Consider the following 21,745-nt stretch of genomic DNA (forward strand, 5'->3'; position numbering starts at 1 on the left):
TCATTTGTTTTATATGTAAAATCTTGATCTTTAAGATAATTATAGATGTCTGATTCAGTATAACAAGAAATGTAATATTTTTCTCTGTAATTTGATGCAGTAGAAATATAAAGCAGCATGAAAAGGAAACACTTTAGTACAAAGGACACACACCCATATTTGAATTAATCAAAACGTTTAACCAGTGCACATTCCACATCCTATATAAACAATCTAGACATTTATATAGATTACAAAGTGTAATATGCTAGATTTATATTACACTATGTCATTTTTAGCATATCATATTTTCTTTTTTATAAAACTGCCAACATTTTTCATTTTTGAATAGACTCCAAACCACTTAAAGTAAGCAATGCATACTGTATAGGTGGACTGAAAAGTTTTAACTACAAGATTTGGGTTATTTTCCATAAGATCTAATACTTTTGGACAGGCAGTATGTATTACTCTTTCACACTATTTTATCATGGTATGTTACTGTATACTGTATGTTAGATTTCATCTCAGGGACTGAAGCTGTACTATAGACCTGGACAAGTTAACTGTCACCGTAGAAAGTTGAACAGGGATTAAATCACTGCAATTCACCTAAAACACAACAGGGATCTCTCTGCTTGTTCACATGCTGACAGATTAGATTTCTCCAGTTTGAGCAAAATAACAATTGGGTGCAGGGGAACTAGCAATTATTACATGTACAGTTGGGTATCATGAAACACGTGCAATATTTTTTTATTGTTGCCCTTTTATTTAAAAGCAAGTCTCAAAATATGGTACCACTGTTTGGCAAGAAATAAGAAACCTCAAGATGTCTTTTTTTTTTTTTTTTTACTGTTAAGTGTTGACTTCAACAAGAAATCATGATTTATAAAATATTACCTGACCCTCTAGTCCAGGAGTTCATGAGGATTAACCCTTTATAGGCCACTCTAATTGGTCTAGATTATAGTGCCCTAAAGAGCTTAATACTGAGAAAGTAGGAGCTCAAAGTCACTATTCAGATAAATTATGGGAAATGTCATCTTTAGCTTACTCCATGTTTGCAGGTCAGTGAGGGTCAGCCAGCATATGACGATTTCAGCATCACACTCATGCATTACAAAGGCTTATCAAGATTTTGATATGAATGGCAATAATAAACACATGTACTATAAACAACAAAAAGCATATTACTAAAAAATATATGAAATGTTTGGGACACACTGAAATTCCACAGGGCCTATTAATGTTTTCCTTAAGGAAATATTATATTATTACCAGTAATAATATTCCTAAAACATTTTTTCACACTTCATCTCATTCACTTCTTACGGACTGTCTTTAAATATACTGGATTGTGAATGGATATAAAATGAGATGTCATCCAATAAAAATAATAAGGTGCAGAGCTGGGTTAATCTGCCATCCATGTAATAAGTGCCAGGTCAAACACTGCACTTCACTAACCTTTGTACTTTGCAAATTCCATCAAATGCATCATGTATTTGAAGAGGTTTCAAATACAGAGATACAGTGGTAAAGTTTGACACAGGTCTCCTGTATAGTGGATGAGACTTAAATCATGCTTGGGGCTGCACTATAGAGGATTACATCTCCAACCACTCGCAGCAGGGTCACGTCCTCCAGTCCACCGACTCTGTGCTCATACTCCAGCAGATGGGTGCCATCTACTGCAACTTTAAACATGTCCTCCTCCACAAGGATCTTCAGCTGCAGAGGAGAGCAACAGAAACCTTATTCAAATCAAACCATGTTATCCTGGGTGATACAAACAGATCCAGAACAATTACTCAACTGACAAAAATGTATCTGCAATTATTTTGATTATACTTTAAATGTGCAATAACTGATTTTGGGTAGTAGGAGACAGTAATAATGTTAAGCTTCACATCTCACAGTAGGAAAATGTCTTTACAAAATACACTTGACAAACACTTTGACACTGAACAAAGGAGCTAGAAGAATACCTGCATTTGCCACTGACTGCAATAAGCATAACCATACATTTGCTAGTTTACCCATATTACTGTGCATAAATACTAACAATGACATGCCTGGTGAGAAAATTGATTGACAAATGCTCTAGAAATTGGCCATTTGTCTGATGCTAAGGGCTCCACACACTCAGTGTTTTCTGATTACACTTCTGCTCAGGTTAATGCAGGACATTGCAATAGTTGGAGTAATGTGAGGTGCCAAACCGCATGTTGTAATGAAAAAGATACAGTTGTCCCTAATTCCTAGTTCAATTCAAGACTTTTGTTTCCTGTCACCGCTACTAATGTAACTATCAAATAAATAAACACAAAGTAAAAAACAAAGCAAAAACAAACAAGAGAGTCAAGCCTGATCTGTACACACCCACACAGTTCTGAGAAGCACAGCAAGTGAAAATACCTATGTGGGAGGACCACAGGTGTGACACTGAAACACTGTGTGCGTGTGTGCGCGTGTGTAAAAGATTCACGATTTGATTTGTCTACATTTCCATTATTATTAACTACCTCAAAACGGCGTCCTTGAACAAATACGAAATCTCCTTCCCGCTCCTCTGGCCCCCAACATCCACCAATATTGGAGTTTCTAACAACAGTTCTCTCATAAAATCGAGGGTTGAAGTGAAAGACAACATCTGAACCTTTGATGAAATCAATTTGGAATCTGCAGAGGAAAAAAGGGGGAGATCAGTGCTGCTGATTAATCATTCTTTCATGATCCAATTCATAAAATATGGCTTTAAAAATAAAAAAAGAATGGTGCTAAGTGGTAAATGATGGTAACTTTGGAAGACCATTTTAATTCTCCACTGCAAAAGCGTGGTCTCATTGTCAACAACAGCATTCATCAAAAGTTGCAAAAGTAAATGGTGCAGAGTGGGTGTTTTAATAAACAAAGACTGGTGTTTGACCACTGTTAACCCACATGTTGAAGATGACAACACTGCCATGATCTGGAGGATTTGGATAGCTGAAGAGTTATTTTAGGGCATTATTCACTTGTGTTTCTTCCTCAAACAGCAAGAATCACTGACCGCGAAATTAGAAGCTGAAGGTTATTCATACCTGTCCCCACCAGGTATGGGCTCCCCAACTATAGTGATCAAAAGCCGTGGCATAATTCCAGCATCAAGTGGGAGATCATATGGCACCATCTGCAAGAGATATTTGCACTTCAGATCATGACAATATATTTTTACTGTTTTATTTTCAAATGAAGTTAATGCCTGATCTTATGATTTTCTGTATTTAAGAAACAAATGCAAAGAAAATGGAAACAGTATTTACCCTTCTGATTAGATCCACATGGACAAATATAGAAATACACCCAGTCAGTAAAAATCTGAACTTGGTAATACTGAGCAAAGAACTTAATGCCATTAAAATAAAAAATAAAATGGAAGCTAAACATTATTCAAAACTTTGACCCTGTACACATTTCTAATGCAACACCCTAATGAGTCATTGTGTCTTTCCATTCTTATGTAATTCACAAAGATGATTTGAAACAGTGAAAGAAACTTTCCAATATTTTAGAATGTAAGGGCATCAACTGTAAGAGACTTCAAAATCAAAGACAATAAAGAATACCTTTTAATATTTTTATCATGCATGTAAGTGACAAGTCAGTGTGGAAATAGGTAACATACAAATATAATAATATAATCAGAGAAAGTAAAGATTTTGTGTAAAAGTGTTATTTTAAACCATATTGCACTTCATTAAAACATTTGATCCCCAGGTACATTCAACACGAGCTTTAGCTGGATACTGTTCAGTCTTTGGCACTAATCAAACCAGATGCTGATTCTGGAAGTGACGTCCTTGTCCCACTGAACAGTTGAGCTCATTGCTTTCAATTATATGGTGGATTATATCTGGGCTGAAAGACAAGAATACATTTTGAAAACTACTTTTGAACATCTGTTGTTCTTTTAAGTTTTGCTTTGCAAGCCAGCAGAACCCAAGATACAGGAAACACAACTTAGATGAAGCCCTGAGTGGAAATTCACTATCCAGCAATAAATCCCAACAATGCAAGAAACCTATTTCAACCAGCTGCCGTGTTAGGCACAGACCAGATAACGAACAGTGTGTATTTAAGAACAAACTCGGTGCTAGAGTGGAGTCAAATATTTGTGATGTGCTGAAGTGGCTTGCACTGTCTGAGTCCAGCAGACAGTAAAAGGCTGTAGTACATTTAACTAGTACTAGTATGTTAACAAGCATTTCCCAGCCTGAAACCCAAAGACTGCCACACCAAGACAGACCCTTCACTGCACACCAGCACAAAAAGACACCAGCTAGGAAATGCAGCAGATAAGCACCATAGTCTTAATTGTAAACAGTGCTAGTACTTACCAGCATACCTCCTGGAGCAGCAGGTCCACCGTAGGGTCCCATAGGCCCAGGACCAGGACCAAAGGTTCCAGGAGCAGGGGGGAAGCCTCCACCTGCAGGTGGCCCCCATGACCCAGTGGGTATTGGGGGAAAGCCTCCAGTAGGGAAAGTGGGGAAAGAGCCAGGGCCGGCTGGAGGGGGGAATGCACCTGGACCACTTGGTCCATACATCCCACTCCCTCCGCCTGGCTGACTTCCTGGAAAAGGCACATTTGGATAAGGCCCAGGTGGAGCTCCAGGGCCAGAAGGAAATGGTCCAGATGGATAAGGAAGCTGTCCTGGAGCTCCCTCAGGTGGGTACTGCCCAGGGGCTCCAGGGCTGGAAGAGAAATGCCCTGGGGCTCCTGGTGCAGGTGGATATTGTCCAGGTATCCCAGGACCAGGGGGGAATCCACCAGGTGCTGAAGGAGGTCCTGGATACTGTCCTGGTGCTCCAGGACCAGAGGGGAATGGGAACTGCCCCGGTGCTCCTGGGCCAGATGATCCACCAGAGAAATCAGCTGGAGCAGAGGGCTGAGTGGGGGCTCCAGGGGCTGAACCAGGCCACCCTGGGTTTGTAGGGGGTGGAGGATTGCTGGCAGGGGCAGATGGGTTAGTGTTGCCTACTTTCCTCCCTTGGCCCTGCGAGTCATCTCCTAAAGCATCTGCCAGCTAAAACAGAAGAGAAAGGAAAAGTGACTCTACAGTATCTGATTAAACACTGGCTGCCAGGAAATGAAAACACCATAAAATTGTGTATAAGTCCTTTGAACTCACCGAGAAATCTGCCATGATCTAAAAGAAAACAAGGCACAACTTTCAGTTATAGCAACCGATTTTAACAAGCTGTCACACAGCGGAAACGCATGTCACATATGGGCTCGAACAGCCGAGTAAATGTTTCCATTTGATCAACAAAACCATTTGAGCAGACCTGAAATAGCTTGACTTAGCTTGGTTATTATTATGGCTCAGTAAACTTAAGTTACACTGACTTTAACCTCATATTAACAGGGATTTGTTTAATAAAATATCAAGTTAACTGGTGTTAAACAGCTCGCTACGAACCTAACTAGCTAACAGAAGCTAACTGCAGGTTAACATTCAGATGGTTCACGCGTCTGTTTATTTTAGCTCCATGTAGTGATTATAAAGTAAAAACGGATATTTGATGTTACCTCGCCAGAAGTTGGGCCCCTCTCAAATGACAATAGTGGGTGACTGATGATTTGTCCAGCTATGGATGCCAGTTAGCTTGCCGAGCTAACGTTAGCTCTGCTCTCAACTACAACTCTTGAAAAGGAAGGGCTGATGACGTAATCTGACGGGTGGGCGCGTTCCGGTGATCCTCCGTCACAAGCTGACTGCGGTCCGCGGGAGCGCGCCTGGTTTATCTGCGCCTGTAGCTTTTTATTAAAAAAAATCTTTATTTTTTTTTAGTTTTTAGGATCATGGACAGTTGAAAATAGAAACAACGTGCGGTAAAACGAAGGCATTGTTTTGTCTGAGGAAACTGTAACTGAATAATCGTAAAGGAAGTCGCAGCAGTTAAGAAATAATCAGGCAATCCCCAGCTGTGACTACTGTGTGTAGGCTACATACCATAAACTATAGGTACTTATGTGATTATAGCATGTGATAAATGTTCATTTGTTTCGGGTGTAGTGTTTTACTATGAATAAAACAACTGCTTAGATGTAGGATGCCATTACATTTTAAAAGTCCAATTATTTAAGTAGTGATTCGTTTACTTATTACTTATTTATTTACGTACTTAGTCCACATATAAAATAGACGACCCTCTACTGAGTCAGTGCATTTTTGCTGTTATATACTTTACACTACAAACCTAAATTTGATGAGTTAAAATACTTCTAACTAGTAAAATGCAGTTTTCTATTTGTCAAAAAGAGCCTGCAGAAAGGAGGCTTAGTTCAGGAAGCGTCACGACAGCACGACCAGATTCCAGACCCAAACATCATTCAGCTGCAAATCCATAGCAATGCTCAGACAACATTTTTACTGCCTATTAGTAACTGTGAACGACTAAAATGCCCTGAGGTTTGACTGACTAAATAATATGAATCTAGTTCAATTCAACAAAATTAATATCAACTATAACAGGTTAAATTAATATAATCAGTTAAATTAATAGCAAAATATGATTTTTTAAAATATGTATATTACATATTCATAAAGTAGAGTTGCTCAGTGTCTATAGTGAGGACAAATTGTGTGGCTTTGTAGTTTAACAAGCAACCTAACTTAGTGCTGCTGATTTATAAATAAAGTACTTCAAACCTCTTTGAGTTTTTACAGGGGTTAACATCAAATTGTCTTACGCTAAAAAGATTTATGGCCAATTTTTGTAGGACGGGGGCGCTTGTGTGGGATTGGTCAAAGCAGTCACAAGATGCTGTGAAGTAAAAAAAAAAAAAAAAAACATAGAAAGCGTCCCTATCATTCAGAGCAGCAGCTGCAGCTTCACAGACATTTAAACTCTGCAACAATGGTAAGTTGTTAAGTCTTCTTCAGAAAGAGCCGTCTGTGTTTTCGTTCCTGCTTATTAATCGTGTGCTCTCAACAATGTGAAATTCCCAGGACTATTGAGAAAAAGTAAGATCGCAGATTGGCTAGCGTTAGCCTGCTAGCCTAGCACTAGTTCCACCCTCTGTCCTGTGTAAAGTTAGTGGGAAAAGCAAAGGTGGGTTTCCGGGTTTGGGTTTCAAAATAAAATCGTGGTGAAATTATTAGATTACACTGACTAATCAGACTCGCTTATTAAAACTCTGAAAACAAAAAGCTTTACACCTAACTTTGAACACTATCATACATTACATATTAACCTTCTCAGAGAACTACAGCAATGTTCACGGATAACTACAGCGATCTGTATCAATAAGTGATATTAAGCAGCAATGTCAATCACACCAGTCAATATCGATCACTTTCTGATGATTATATAAACCACACTATTAATGCAACACTTAATCCAGTGTTCAAAAATAATTTAGATAGTTTTTGATCAAGCTGTTATATCTAGAGGCTACAGTAATAGACTATTAAAACATGTGATGTGAAGTTTTTCACTGCGCTATCGAGCTTTGTGTTTAGTTACTTTGCAATAAAGAATTTGGAAATTGAAAAGTATTGTGGACAAAACACCTGTAAATTCAGACCACTTCATGCTTTTATTTTGAAGGCCGAACAACCGGGCTTCCTGTAGTGAAGTGCCTTTCTGCTTAGCAGTGATGGGTTTCAACACGTCTTGGTTTGGGGAGCTGCCTTAACGCTAGCTCGCCTCATGAATAATGCCTCCCTCTGGGTTTTTGACTGCGTGTCATGACAGCTTCACCGCGCACAGCGCAGACCAACATCACATCGGCGTTACTGTCCTGTTTCTATATACCCCCATGCATTAAATTAACTGGATAGTCCAAGTTAATCGACTCCTATTTCCTGACTGAATTAGCAGTCAAACTAGCGAGCTAGCTGTCTGTGGCTGGAGGAATGTAAACCAGAAGTTAACCTGTGGCCACCTCCGGCTTTTATTGTCCTGCCTGTTCCTCATTTTCCTGCGCATCCTGTTTTGCAAGAGTTCCAACCACTGATACTTCAGTCCCTTCTTAATCTGTGAAGATCTCTCTGAGCTCAGTGAAATCCTGACTCCCACCAGCCATCTGTTCAGGGAGGTGTAATTATAGAATTCAGAGACTCTGCAGAGACTCCTGAAGAGTTTATGCCTTTGTGCTGGAGTTATATAATGTGGACGTGACAGAGGTTCAGACCAACCAAATCATATTGAAAATGGTTTTCTGTCCTGGATAGAGCCTGAGGGTCAGAGTGAACTCCTGCAGAAAGACAGTTGAAAGATTTTGACATTCAATGTCAAGTTAGTGCTGCAGTAGGCAAGGACATACGTGATGGACAAAATAAAGTCAAAGGTCACAGACTTATTGCCCTACAGTGTCCTGCTGGTTCCATATTTGTACATTTTTGTACATTATTTGGATGATAAAGTTACAAATAAATGTGGACAGAGTCAAGCACATTTTACACATAAATACCCAAAGAACAAGGCTGTAGCTACAATTAAAGAACATTAAAGTCATGGCCATAGTGATATCTTTGTAAAAAGTTAGGGGTTTTATTTTAGGCTAAATGCATTAAACTTTGGCTAGCTCAATTTTAACCAGCTAATTTGGCTGTGTTTGAATATGAAAATGTTTTTGCATGTTTCCCTTTTTAACCAGAGTGAGTCACTGGTGGTGTGTGATGTGGATGAAGATCTGGTGAAAAAGTTGAGGGAGTTCCGTTTCCGTAAGGCGACCAATAATGCAGCCATCGTCAGTGAGTACTTTTCCTTCCCTTGCATGTTTACTGCTAATGTGTTCTAGGTCAGACGATAATAAGGATGATGGGGCGTTCCAGGTGCAAGTGGAATCACCGAAATATTTTTGTTATTAATGTGTCAGAAGGTGCCAATATTGTTAGTGTTTTAATTGTGTGCTACATTGCAAATCTTTGTTGTTCCAGCATTAAAAGCTTGGCAGTTTGCAGAATTGGGTCACCTGCCAAAATTTGCCTTTCTTCAATAAAGCCTGAGCTCTAAGCCAGTAGCTGTGGGCTGAATGTATCATCAATGCTTGCACAGCCTGCAGATTGGTCGCTACCTCCTGCTGTGTGGAACAAAATGGAGGCCAACACACTGCCTCTGTAAACTCCTGAACTGATTAATGAATTCATCCAAATTCACTGCTTCCTCCTGCCTCAGATATTTTCAGAAACAGAATTTAGTTTATAATGAAGCTGTTTTTTTTTTTTTAATTTTTAATTTTTTTGCACTTTATAATTCAGGGACAGACTCAGGCCTGTTCCCTGATTTTCTGCTGCTTTTGTCTTTTTCTCTATATTTTATTCTCTTAAAGTTATGAACTTACTAAACCACTGCTTTTACAGCTATCAATGAACTCATTTGAAAGTTTCCCTGATTGCTGCTTTTCATTTCCTCTTATACCCTTCAGTGAAGATCGATAAAGACAAGCAGCTTGTTATTCTTGATGAAGAACACGAGGTGAGTTATTAATTACTTTGTCATTAAACAGTCATATCTTGTACTTTACTCTTATGTATGAACATAATGCAACACAGGTCCATGTTTAACTTTTACTATATAAATGTAAAGGTACCAAACTGAATTCTTTAGTAATTAAATAAACAGTATGCTGCTGGTTTTTAAAAAGTGATTTGAACCACAGTATATGTGGTTAAACTTGCCCTGGTGTAAAATCTCATCAACTGTTGGATGTTAATTGATAACCACTTGTCTAGATAAAGTGTAACTTAAGATACTGCACCACAGCACAAAAGTAACACACACACTGAACTTTTCATTACATGTCTTTGTTTTTTAGGACATTTCTCCTGATGATCTGAAGGATGAACTGCCTGAGAGACAGCCGAGATATCCTTCTAATGAATGACCTTATTTTAACAGTATTTAAATGATTCCCCATGTATGTATGTAGTGCATTTAATGCACTTGTAAGTACAGCAATTGTTTTGGTGTCCTCGCCCTCCTGCAACATGTCCAATATATTTTAAATAGTTTTAAGGTGAATTTGTTTTCTTTTCAATGCTGATGTGAAAAATGTGAAATATCCTTAGCACTAGGAACATTCATCGTCTACAGCTATAAGTACCAACATGATGATGGACGTGTGTCTTATCCCCTCTGCTTCATCTTCTCCAGTCCAGTGGGTAAGAACACCTCTTTGATTATACATTTAGGGCAGCACGTAAAAAGTATGACAACTACATACTGTTTGCTGTACTGCTCTGATGTATGTTGGTGGATTTGCATCGGGCAGGTTGCAGACCAGAGCAGCAGATGATGTACGCAGGGAGCAAAAACAAACTGGTGCAAACTGTTGAACTGACCAAGGTTAGTGAGCTAATTCCTAGTGTTAGTGCTAAGTCATAACAAAGCAGTGTTGGGGTATAACTAATGAGGTACTGTGATAGCATCTTCTAATGTCACCTTTTAAAATAATCTAACATTAGTATGAATGTCAACTGAGGTAATTAATACTGTAGTGGTCATATAATTCATGCCTTTTTTTATCTATCTAATTGTATTTTATCATATTATCTAACACATTGCATTAACAATTGCTGCCATGTTTTGTTTTGTTTTTTTTTTATCCAGGTGTTTGAGATCAGGAACACAGAGGACCTAACAGAGGAATGGCTTAGAGAGAAACTTGGCTTCTTCCGCTAAAGTCTCACCAGAGGTCTGGGATATGAGCAGGATTGAGATCGCACAACATGTGTTATCTCTTGGGGCGAACAAACCACAGTTAATGTTTCCCTTCTCTTTGTATCAGACCTGATTCAAATAGTGTTTGTGGATACTTTCTGCACTCAGTTTTAAGCATCTTTGGTGGAGATTAGGGTATATTACAACTGACAGTGTGCTCAAAGGTTCACGTAAACAGGTGTTTGAATGATTTTACTTTTCTGTGACCAACATCTGGAGCTCTACCTAAACTTCACCCATCTGACTGCCTAAAACTGAAAATACTACTTGACACAGGTCTGTCTTTGTATCCCTTCAATCTCTTCATGTGCCAGTTGTGTATCTGTATTGCATTAACACTCCTATAGCTCTTGACGTGGACAGAAATTGATATTATTCATTTGCCCTTCCTAAGTATGTTCATTCAGGAAAATTTAAAAGCATTTTAACAACAGTCTTTCTTTCAGTAGTTTACATCTAGCATTTTTTGCAACTCCAAACCATTTTTAACCTTTTTGTGTTTAATAATTTTTCATAATTTGTGGACTTTTTAGTTTTTTCTCTTGTATCTATGAGCATATTTTATAGCATTAATTTCCTTCTGTTGTGAAAAACAAACTTCCTGCCATTACATCTGAACAATCACTGCTACAATTCTCAGTTCTGTTTCAGCCAGTTTCTCCTTAAGTTTATATTTAAGGGCATTTAAATTATAATTTAGTTCTATAATCACTCCCGTCTGACAAAGACCATTTGACAAGAAGCAGTGCTCAAACTTACAGTGTACATGAGTTGTTGTACCTTTTTCTGTGCACATGAACAGGCTGGCAGAAGCCATGAAGTGGTGCTTATCACGCTGCAGGATTGCCCCTCTGAGTCCGTCAACAGATCTCATCTTTTCACCTCTATTCAGAGAAGAAAGTGCGTGAATCATGGGTAAAACTGTAGTCTGCCTTTGCCTTGCATATTTGTTACAATAATATCACACTCCAGGAAACAATATTTCCACTGAAACATTCCAGACTCAACAATTTGTACAACAAACCTCTTAGTGACCATGACAGTCTTGAAAACACTGCACACAGGGTGGCATTCCTTGTCCTTTTTAATCTACTGGGCTACTCTATAAGTGGGTTACTGTGTCTTTAGGGAGATTGTTAGCTAATATTGTGCATTATAGCTTCTACTGTTATTAGTGTTTATGAATGTTATGCTTAATTCTGATGTAAAGCCACTATGATTGCTTTGCAGTGGTTACAGCTTTGAAAATGATGGCTGCAACGTCTCCTAATGCCAGTTGTGCTTAATATTTAGACTTGGTAGGTGAAGGACAGCAATTTACATCTGGGTGGTTTACATTTTCTATACAGAACAGGGTTTGACCAATGTAGCTTTCTGAAAGCTGATGCTGAAATTTGAATTGAATGTGCCAGCAGCTCATAATTTGTGCCAATGTCTAATATAAATTACACTCTGTATTATACCGTTTTTTTTTTTTTTTTTTTTTTTTTGTTTTGCATTTGATCTGTTTTCTATTTCATTGGGTTTCAAATTAAAAACAGACTGAGGTTAAAGAGCCAGATATTCAGTTATAGCACATTTTAAATCCAGTATGTTGGAGAACAAAGCTAAAACAACAAAAACTAACTTTCCAAACACTATGTTCTATATACGTGACTATTTTCATGCCCAGAAACAACAGTTCATTATTTCCTGATGAAAATCCTGTAATACAACATTACACTTATACACTTTGAAACCAAAAATAATAATTTAAGGCCTAGCAGCTCTTCAATACAGACTGACCTACAAAACACTCAAAATCTGCAAAGAAAACTGTATTGCAGGCATTAGTGGGACCACACTTTTCTTATTCTGAATTAAAAACTAATATCAGCTCAATATATTGGTCTGACCTAATGAAGAATAATAGGCACATGAATTTCACACATTCTCTCATTACTGTCGTCTCTTATTAACTCCTACTTTACAAACTGATAAGGGGGGTTGTGGCTGATGTAAAGTCTTAAGCCAGTAAGCCACATATGTATGATGTCATCTACTAAGTCTACCATACCAATGCCTTGACTTTAATTTTTTAATCATATTTATGACTGTTTTGAAAAATCATGAAGACAAAATGAAAACATGGCACAAATGTAGAAAAACAGTACGGTATGAAAAAGCTTTGTGGGGACTATACTTTTTTACATTTCTGAGACACCGCCAAGTATAATCCTGGTCATTTCACAGCAACATTTTTTTTACAGCTCAGACTCGATGACATGTTCGTACAATCACCATGACATGTAAATCATTTACTGATGTCAAACGTTGGACAATCATTTCTGATTCACATGTCTGGCAGGGGTTAATCCAACAGGAACAATGGGATATAACTGTTTCACTTGTTTTTCCAGTATTATAAGTGTTGCAGAAAACATAACTAACACATGGTTTATCCTTCTGTTTGTAATGGTTTCTGTTCTTACTTGAGTACAGTTAGCTGTATGTTATTCTTTATAGGCAGAGGAGATTCTATGACCCTAAGACCTGCAAAACTCTAAACAGTCATTTTGTTTTCAAGGAAGTCTGTTGAGTGAAGTATAAGGATTGTTTGGGAAGCACAGTAATGGCTAGTTCTGAAACAGTCTTTGTTTTTCATTTAAACTATGTGCAATGTACTGGTTTTGATGTGAATATATAAAAACATTTTTAGATGTTCATCTTGTTAAGAAGAAAATCGTAAAACCTCTAAAATGTGGAGAGCTACTGTATAAGAAGTGCATGCTTTGATGGATGTCCAAGCATCAGTGTGACAGAAAGTGACACTCAAGAAATTCACATTCTGCTGCATGTTTTCAGAGCAGAGGATTTATCTTAAGTTATTAAATTAATTTGATTTGACAGATACAGGTGCATCTCATCTGCGTTATTATTTGTATCTCAAATATTTACTTATTAATGACCCTCTTCTATTATATATTCTCCTAAAAATGGGATTTAACAGACTGTACATTGGTCACGTGTTAAAAAAAAACAAAAACTTCTCCAATACAAGATCTATTGAGCTCTCTCTGACTTTGAGCCATGTATCTGGTTATGTCCTGTGGATCTACTAGCTTTCCATCCTATGTGGTGAACTTGTTATATATTTGGCCTCTTGAGTCTTTTTTTTTATTTAACCTGCAAATGTGTTGTTCAGCTTTTGGTGTCCTCTGATCAAATACCTATTATCCTTCCTTTTTACAGAAACACCTGAAACATGTACCATAACCAGCTGCCTCATGGCATCAGTGAAACTTGAGATATTTGTATTTTCCCATACTTTATAAAGTGTCTATTGTCCTGTTGTTCAAATAAAATGACAGTGATGTTTACCTGTCTGTTTCCAGGTGTTTTCAAACCAACATTTAATGAAGTTTATATACATTCACTTGGTTTATATACCACTGAGGGAGTAATATATTTTGTTGGAATTTTTAAGTAAAATACAACCACTGCAGACATAAGAGATTAACCTTCAAATGAGAGTGCAGTCACATTTCTAAAATTGTGATGAACTTAAATTTTAGCATCCTACTCATCCCACTAGTCAATACATGCAAACACAAGCTCCACCCACAGCTTTTTGATTATGTTGAAGTCAGGGGACTGTGAGGCTAAAACACAACTCCAAAGCAGAAAAGAGGGTTAATCCACACTGATGTACTAGGGTCAAAATCTGGGTATTCTTTTCTATGTTTTAGCTCATTAATTAAAAAGTAATAGTGCATTGGTATCTTAAAGTGTGCAATTTAATATCAGTCAGCTGCAGGGGTTGTATTTACTTTTTTCAATAAATCGTGTAATATGGTACAAACATAAAACTGCACATACTCAATTTATTACGTTCACATTCCTAGAACTATTGCAGTCTAATGCAACAGCCCTGAAATAAATCATCCCCCTTAATAAAGATGATGATGTTCAGTTTCTGTGTTGAAACTGTATCATCAACCTGGATGATGATACAGTTTGTGAACTGAGGTGTTTCTGTTTTTTAGCTTAGACATAGAAACGGGGTGGACCAAAAAAAAAAAAAAAAAAAGAAACGCCAGCTAACATGACAATACAATTCAGTAGAACAAAATACATTCACATACAGTTGAATAAGTAGCTATTTATCTAAAGGAGACTGAACAAAAAACTGAACATTTTCATCTTCATGGAGGATCAGGACTGTTGTATTAGCTAGATGTACCTAATAAACTTAGGGTTATTTGTAATTAGTTACAGTGGATGTTTAACTAAGCATTACATAAAAAAACATAAAGATAAATATTAAATAATATATTTTGTGTAGTGACATTAAAAGGAAGAGTAAGAAGGTTATACCCAAAAACAATAAGGGAATCAGGGGAAGTTTGAGTTTTATGAGGGGAACAGTACTGGTGGAAAGACAATAACTCCAGAAGATGGCAGTAATGCAGCAATAAGGAAACCAACTAGTTAAACACTCACTGAAGAAGAAGACACCGACAAATCTCAAATTGGTGGCGAAGTTGCCTGCATCATCTGCCGGACGAGCCAGGAACCGAATAGCAGAACCGGAGAAAAAATGGCGTTCACATTCGCGGCCTTTTGTTATATGCTTGCTCTGCTGCTAACGGCGGCGCTTATCTTCTTCGCCATTTGGCATGTAAGTACAAACTCACACAACTTTAGATAAGACCGCAGGCCTGTCAGTGCAATAGGTGAGAAAGGATTTTTAAAGACCCGGGCTAACGCCAGGCCAGCTTTGTTCCCCGATACTCGCAGCTGTGTTCGGGGTTTTACGTAGCTCTCCCCGATGTTGCGACGTCTGGACCGAACGTAGCCATAGAAACGGTGCCCAGGGCGAGCACAGCCTTTCTAGAATGAATGGAACACACCCTGCCGTTAGCCACGAGCTAAAGTTAACGGTTACACTAAAAACACAAAACACCTGCATTTTCACCTTAGTTTTAAAGTGATTATTTACACCGGTCACATTTCATTAACCGCTGGTTACTTAACGGTAAACGTGTGTTGCCTTGACAAGCTTGTCCGATGATTAGCGTTCAAATAGCTTGTAGTTAGCTAGTTAGCAGGCTTAGCTAGTAACCGTTAGCAGGCTTAACGTTAGCTTAGCTTAGCTAGCTACGCTAGCTAACCTCCAGCGACACAAGGTTCTGTCATTCTTGGTCATATTTATTTTTGGTTTTATTGTCAAAAGGTCAACATTAGCAGTTTCAAATTTATTAGATAATGTTTCCACAACGCACATTGTTAACGTATTATTGTGAAAAGAAGCATGTAAATAAGATGTAAAACAGTACCAACGTTACTACGAGTGTACTAACGCTAAGCTACTTGGACAGTAACAGTTAGTAGTTAGTGATTAGCTAGCTAGTCATCCAGAAAAATAACCCAAAACAGTTCTGCTATTTGGCAGACATTCTTTTAGAGCTGAAATAAACCGAAAAATAATTGACAACTCACTAATAAATATATAACGCTACAGACATTTGAAGTTTCTGCAAAGTTGTAATGGGCTTTTTTTGTCAGTTTTAAGTTTCATAGAAAATAATCGGTGTTAAATAATCATACTTGCAGCCGGTTCTTAATTTCCAGCGACCTAAATGTGAGGATCTGCTGCTTTTTGACATTTGTCAATGAAAATAAATAGTTTGGTCAGTTGGTCGATAAAGGTTATCGTTCAGGCATCAGCATAAGACTTTAGGAACTGCTCATAAACCATTTTCATGATTTCCTGACTCACGTCAAAGCTACTTTTTTTTTTTTTTTTTTTGCATGTTCCTGAATTAGACACTTATTCCTAGTTGCTCTCTGGTGATCTTTTTCCTCCAGATAATAGCATTTGATGAGCTGAAGACTGACTACAAGAATCCTATAGACCAGTGTAACACTTTAAATCCGGTAAGTGATACTACAATATCTGACAAAACCTTCTTGCCTCTTTGATGCATGCAGATATGCTCTACTGAAAGATCTTTCTTTTGTTTTAGGTCAACTTTAGCTGCCTATCTTGTCTTTTTCAATCATTTCTCTGCACTGTTATGCTAAATAACCTGCCTGTTATGAATTTAGTGATCTTGTCAGCTGTCAAACTCTAATACTTTTTGTTTTGTTTTTCCTAATCTGCTTTTTTTTTTTTTTTTTTTTACACTTTAATGGCAAAAAGACAGTTGAAAAGGTCAAAAAGATTAAAAGAGTCAAAATTGCATTAAAGGTTTGTACCATTCTTTGAAATGCCCGCTAAGTTCAACTCAGTCTTGTCATTTTGCACGGGGAAGTGTTTGCAAACGTCTTTTCAGTTAACTAATCTCTAAATAAAAGAGTTCAGTTTGGGATTAGATCTGTGCTACCTGTGCTTCAGGGGTTTTACTGTTGTGCTGTAAATTTTTTTTTTTTTTTTTTTTGTCCTTTCTTTTAATTTTCTGTGCATTTTGAATTGTGGAATTCAAGAATATTAGTTTTGCTTTCTGTTCTGTAAGCCTCAAGGTGCAGCTATTATGATGTAAGCATTTACACTAAGATACTGGATTTTGGTTTCTGTTGTCTTTTTCCATCTAACCAATAAAACTGACTCTGTGTTCAAAGCTTTGCTAAACTGCTTTTTAGTCATAGCAGCCACTGTGTTCATCAGAAGCATAAAAATAGTATGAAGTACTGTAGCATAGTGTGATAACAGCCCTATCTTGGTTACCTTATCCAAAGTTATTATTGATCAAGTATAGCTGTTAACTGAAAAGACTTGCAAATGCTCAAAACATGCATGATCTTTATTACAACCTACCCTTTGTTTACATATAGTGTTAGAGTTACTGGTAAGATAATTTCCCAGTAAACTCAGAAAGTTAGGCAACTTGCCTCAAGTTTTAAAACATGACACTGTTCCCAGAGAGCCTTTACATAATCTTACTCATGGAAATCACAGGGAGAGAGATTAGGTAATTGGATTTTGTAGCAAAGGGGGATGACAGTGGATAGAATGAGTTGTGTATCATGGTGGTGCCAGAAAGAGATTTTCATATTCTACTTTAAAATACGTTTTTAATATTACTTTAATCTGTGAGGAGGCGGCTACAGTTAGATTCAGCAATTAACAGAAGTAAGCTACTGAATATGAGCTCAGTGTTGGCACTAACCTACATCACCTGGGGTTCAGAGCAGATGGCTGCACAATCCCAACACTCTTCAGCTCAGCAATATTTTTGACCACTGATTGGATAGTGATTTTACTAGTAGGAGGAGTTATTTTAGTTAAAAGTACAGATTCCCCTTTCTCTAATTCAATGACGCACTCCACAGTCCAATTGGCAGTTTTGACCACGGCAGTCTTTTTGCGTGTGGATCATTCAGCTTAGTTGGCACATCTTGTTTTTGTGCTGTGATCAGTTGTTTTTTTATTTGGCAGCACAGTGCAGGATTTCAACACACTATAGCCCCCACACCTTCGTTGTCCTACATGCCCCTCACCTTTCCATCTGTGGGCTGTTGGTTGCCCTCACCCCTCCGCCCTCTGCTCTTTTTGAATGCATGGCTTCCATGTGGTGCCTCCATCTGCCCCCCTCAACCCCTCACCAGTCCAAACTCTGTCATCCTAAAGCAGGCTGCTGCATTGACACTACTACTGCTCACAGCATGGTCCTTCTCCAGTGTGTTGCCTAGTCCATTTGTCAGAAAGTGGGGTGATCTATAGTTTTGCCCTCGCTACAAAAGATGATGTTGTTGACATGTGCAAATACTCTCCAGAGTTGTTAATGGGTTTCCCCTTCTACTTGTGGCCAGACTTGATGATGCATGACATATGACCAGGGTGGGAAATTAACCTCATCTCTCACTTGCAACAGTGTCGAAGTAGATTACTACCAGTAACTAATATTCTTGAAGTCCATAACAGACAAAAATGCACAAAAAGAAAAGTTTGAAATTTTAAAGCTCTCCAATTTGCAGATGGTAGGTCTTAATTTTTCACCCTGTCTGTATTACACATTGTCAGATCGGTGTTTGAAAAAGTAGTTCATGTATTTTATCTACAGCACAATATCTTGCCATAACCATCTCTGCACAGTTTCTCTCTGATATGCCAGAGGATTAACTGGTGATATAAAAATTAGGAAGCTATGTCTGTACAAAAGTAGATTTAAAATAAGCATCTCGCTGTATTTCATTCCTTCCCTCAGCTAACTGCTCTTTAAATAGCTCAGCGTCCTCTTTGTAAAAAGGCCCGACTGCCTTTGAGGATTTATGTGCTTTGACTTCTTACATGTCACATTTCCTCCATGCAACTCTACACTTGGTAAAAAGCTTTTCTATGGACAGTTAAAGAACTTGTACATCCTCTGTAACTAAATGGGATTAGACTGTTAACTAAATCTGGATTCTGACATTCTCTCTGACCTTTGCTCTTACAGCTGGTGCTACCAGAGTATCTCATCCATTTCTTCTTCTGCGTGATGTTCTTTTGTGCGGCTGAGTGGCTCACCCTCTGTCTCAACTTACCACTGCTGGCTTACCATGTCTGGAGGTGCGTATCGGACATAAATCAACTTCTTTACAGTAAAAAATCATATCATTAAAATCGGCCTTTCTGAAATCATTAATGCTGCTTAAATCGTTAAGGTATATGACCAGACCTGTGATGAGCTGTCCAGGACTTTATGACCCAACAACCATCATGAATGCCGACATCCTGGCCTACTGTCAAAAAGAAGGCTGGTGCAAGCTGGCTTTCTACCTCCTGTCATTCTTCTACTATCTCTACGGGTACATATTTGTTTTTCTATCCTGTTTTTCTGCCTTAAGCATTAATGAGCTGCTTCTGATTTATAGAGAAATCTTGTGTATTACCTTTGGACTGCCCCCAGTTTGGGTCTGTCAGAGGTGACAGAATCCATCTCCCTGCACCTGTGAAGGTGTTTTACATGTTGTACCTTGCTTTACTCTATACAAAAGCTAAAGTTTGGTTATGTGCTAAACTTTTTCATGATTCTTCATGGAGTCTCTGCTGGTTAAAGGCAACTGCTCCCAACCAATGTCCCAAGACATCATCCAGCACACAACTTAAAAAAAAAAAAAAAAACTCATTTACCAGCGTAGTATTTTTACAGAATAAACAAATCAGACACCTCATACTAACTGGTCAGCTTTTAGAGGTGCTGCTCAGGGAATTTTGTTTGGCTGTTTCCAGCCTTCATGCTAAGATAACTCTCTCCTGGCTCTAGTTTTATATTTACTGTAAAGTCATCAGTTCTCTCATTTGGCAAGAAAGTGAATAAATGTATTTCCCAAAATGCTAAATTAGCTGTAGCTATAGTTTCACATGTATCTCAGTTTAACAAAACATATAAAAATATGTATTTAAAAAACCCTGTAATAACGAGTCTGTGTAATATTATTACAACCAAAGCAAAATATCTAATCAGTTGTTCCACTTTATCATTATTTTTTTTTATAGGATGATCTATGTTCTGGTGAGCTCTTAAACCGGACAATGAAGGAAAAGGACCTGCATGTACAGTAGACGACCAGACACTATGATCGTAGTGCTGGAACACTGGACCTGCTGGAGACCACAAGACCACATTTTAAACGGACGAACTCTTGAACCCCCACACACAGCGCAGAGTGTCATTTTGGAAACATGTAGCCCGTTTTAAGAGAATATCTTGGTCGCAGCGTTCCTCTCATAGCACTATAGTTTAAATTTTATGGAAAAATAAGGACAAACCAGAATGGACAAGTTTTCCTTTTTATTTTTAATGGTGTGATTTTTGATGCTTGGGATTTAAATAGTTTTTTTTGTTTTGTTTTGTTTTTTTTTCTTGGTTCCCAACTTTTGAGTGTTTACAAATTAGGATTAGGACATTTTCAGGTGTGCATTTATCTGTGAGAATCTAAGCTGTGTGCTGCACTGCATTTGTTTTTTCTGTGAATTAGGCTTTAACGGCTAATTTATATCTGCCACATGATTCATAAACGTCACTAAAACAAACAGCAAAACGTGAACTGTAATACTATGGTCATAAAACGAACATTTTGGGACTTGAAAGTTGAGTTAAATATATTGAGGGCTGAAGTGCATGGGTAATTATCACTAGTTGAAGTGTGTTGCACAGAAACAATTGTAGTCTTGTAACATCAGTTTCCATACTTCAGATCTATCATTCTGTTGAAATCATATAATCCCTGTTCAGATCAGTGACAATACTTTATCTTTCATCTGTGAATCCTGAATAGAAAGCAACTTGTATGTAACCTGCATTTCTGTAGACTCGTCCTTGCAGCTAAAAGGTAGACTCAACAGTACGAGAATATATTCAGCTTTAGGAACCAACAGTACTTTATTCTCTGCTTTCTGCATTTGAGCTTTGGCAGAAACCCCCAATGTGCCATACTGTTGAATGTACCTTTGGAAATTCCTCAGCTGTTCTGTCATTGTGCATTTTGTTCATTTCAGCACCAAATATTCTACATAGCTAAGAACTGCATTAAGTTATTTAATGCTTTTCATTTTATTTTTAAGTCTCCACGATATCAAGCACTCCTCGCAGTGAAGCTCATTTCTAGGATCAAAATCTAGAAAGTGATGTTTTTGTTTCTTTTATAGTCATGGCCGCTAAAACTTATCCAGAAGCACTAAAATATTCCAATTCTCAAATGTGTACATTTATCAGGGAATCAGATGGTAATTTGTCACATACAATTCGATACTTATGTATTAAGAGTCCATCATGTCACTAGGAAACAACTTGAGTTTATTCAAACTAAATAAAACTCCTACTCTGTTAATTTGGACTGAATGTTGTTTTAACCCTGGACCTTTTAAGAGGAAATCAGTAGGTAAAAACATTTACACATAGGAAAACAAAAGTCTTATAGAAAGACCTATAACTGCGTAATTATTCAAGGTGAATTATAATTTTACTCAGTTTGTGGCTCTTAGGTTCCTACCTGGTTCAATTTACATTTGATGCGAAGCATTAAAGTAGCATATAGATGCAGCAGACAGTCTTTCCTCAGCTAAAAACAATGCACCATT

The 21,745-nt window shown here is 37.7% G+C and overlaps 3 protein-coding genes across 3 annotated transcripts; 2 read left to right on the forward strand and 1 right to left on the reverse strand.

The window, feature by feature from the left end:
* Positions 1-292: 292 nt before the first annotated feature.
* lgals3a (lectin, galactoside binding soluble 3a) lies at positions 293-5,705 on the reverse strand. Its single transcript, XM_026299259.1, has 6 exons — positions 5,558-5,705; positions 5,157-5,174; positions 4,362-5,051; positions 3,066-3,154; positions 2,508-2,664; positions 293-1,713 (listed from the first exon to the last, which is right to left on the reverse strand). The coding sequence occupies exons 2-6, from the start codon at positions 5,169-5,171 to the stop codon at positions 1,558-1,560; spliced, it is 1,107 nt and encodes a 368-aa protein (XP_026155044.1). The 5' UTR covers positions 5,172-5,174; positions 5,558-5,705; the 3' UTR covers positions 293-1,557.
* Positions 5,706-6,809: 1,104 nt separating this feature from the next.
* Positions 6,810-14,057, forward strand: gmfb (glia maturation factor, beta). Its single transcript, XM_026299431.1, has 7 exons — positions 6,810-6,891; positions 8,633-8,729; positions 9,404-9,453; positions 9,794-9,843; positions 10,057-10,139; positions 10,250-10,323; positions 10,588-14,057. Exons 1-7 carry the CDS (start codon positions 6,889-6,891, stop codon positions 10,657-10,659), a joined length of 429 nt encoding a protein of 142 aa, XP_026155216.1. The 5' UTR covers positions 6,810-6,888; the 3' UTR covers positions 10,660-14,057.
* A 1,125-nt stretch (positions 14,058-15,182) lies between these two features.
* Positions 15,183-21,495, forward strand: cnih1 (cornichon family member 1). The gene is made up of 5 exons (XM_026299427.1): positions 15,183-15,358; positions 16,549-16,617; positions 19,119-19,231; positions 19,327-19,470; positions 20,162-21,495. The coding sequence occupies exons 1-5, from the start codon at positions 15,278-15,280 to the stop codon at positions 20,187-20,189; spliced, it is 435 nt and encodes a 144-aa protein (XP_026155212.1). The 5' UTR covers positions 15,183-15,277; the 3' UTR covers positions 20,190-21,495.
* The last annotated feature ends 250 nt before the right edge of the window (positions 21,496-21,745 follow it).

The sequence above is a fragment of the Mastacembelus armatus genome, chromosome 22, assembly GCF_900324485.2.
Source record: "Mastacembelus armatus chromosome 22, fMasArm1.2, whole genome shotgun sequence".
Taxonomy (NCBI): Eukaryota; Metazoa; Chordata; class Actinopteri; order Synbranchiformes; family Mastacembelidae; genus Mastacembelus; species Mastacembelus armatus.

What these genes read in the sequence shown, in the direction of transcription:
- lgals3a (XM_026299259.1), bottom strand. An exon ending in CTGCTCCAGGAGGTATGCTG is followed by an intron (nt 3,155 to 4,361) that starts GTAAGTACTAGC and finishes TATCTCTTGCAG; the next exon opens with ATGGTGCCATATGATCTCCC. An exon ending in CCCATACCTGGTGGGGACAG is followed by an intron (nt 2,665 to 3,065) that starts GTATGAATAACC and finishes TTTCCTCTGCAG; the next exon opens with ATTCCAAATTGATTTCATCA.
- cnih1 (XM_026299427.1), top strand. Translation starts at nt 15,278, where the DNA reads ATGGCGTTCACATTCGCGGCCTTTTGTTATATGCTTGCTCTGCTGCTA. An exon ending in CTGGCTTACCATGTCTGGAG is followed by an intron (nt 19,232 to 19,326) that starts GTGCGTATCGGA and finishes TAAATCGTTAAG; the next exon opens with GTATATGACCAGACCTGTGA. An exon ending in TTCTTCTACTATCTCTACGG is followed by an intron (nt 19,471 to 20,161) that starts GTACATATTTGT and finishes TTTTTTTTATAG; the next exon opens with GATGATCTATGTTCTGGTGA.
- gmfb (XM_026299431.1), top strand. An exon ending in CAATAATGCAGCCATCGTCA is followed by an intron (nt 8,730 to 9,403) that starts GTGAGTACTTTT and finishes TATACCCTTCAG; the next exon opens with TGAAGATCGATAAAGACAAG. An exon ending in AAACTGTTGAACTGACCAAG is followed by an intron (nt 10,324 to 10,587) that starts GTTAGTGAGCTA and finishes TTTTTTATCCAG; the next exon opens with GTGTTTGAGATCAGGAACAC.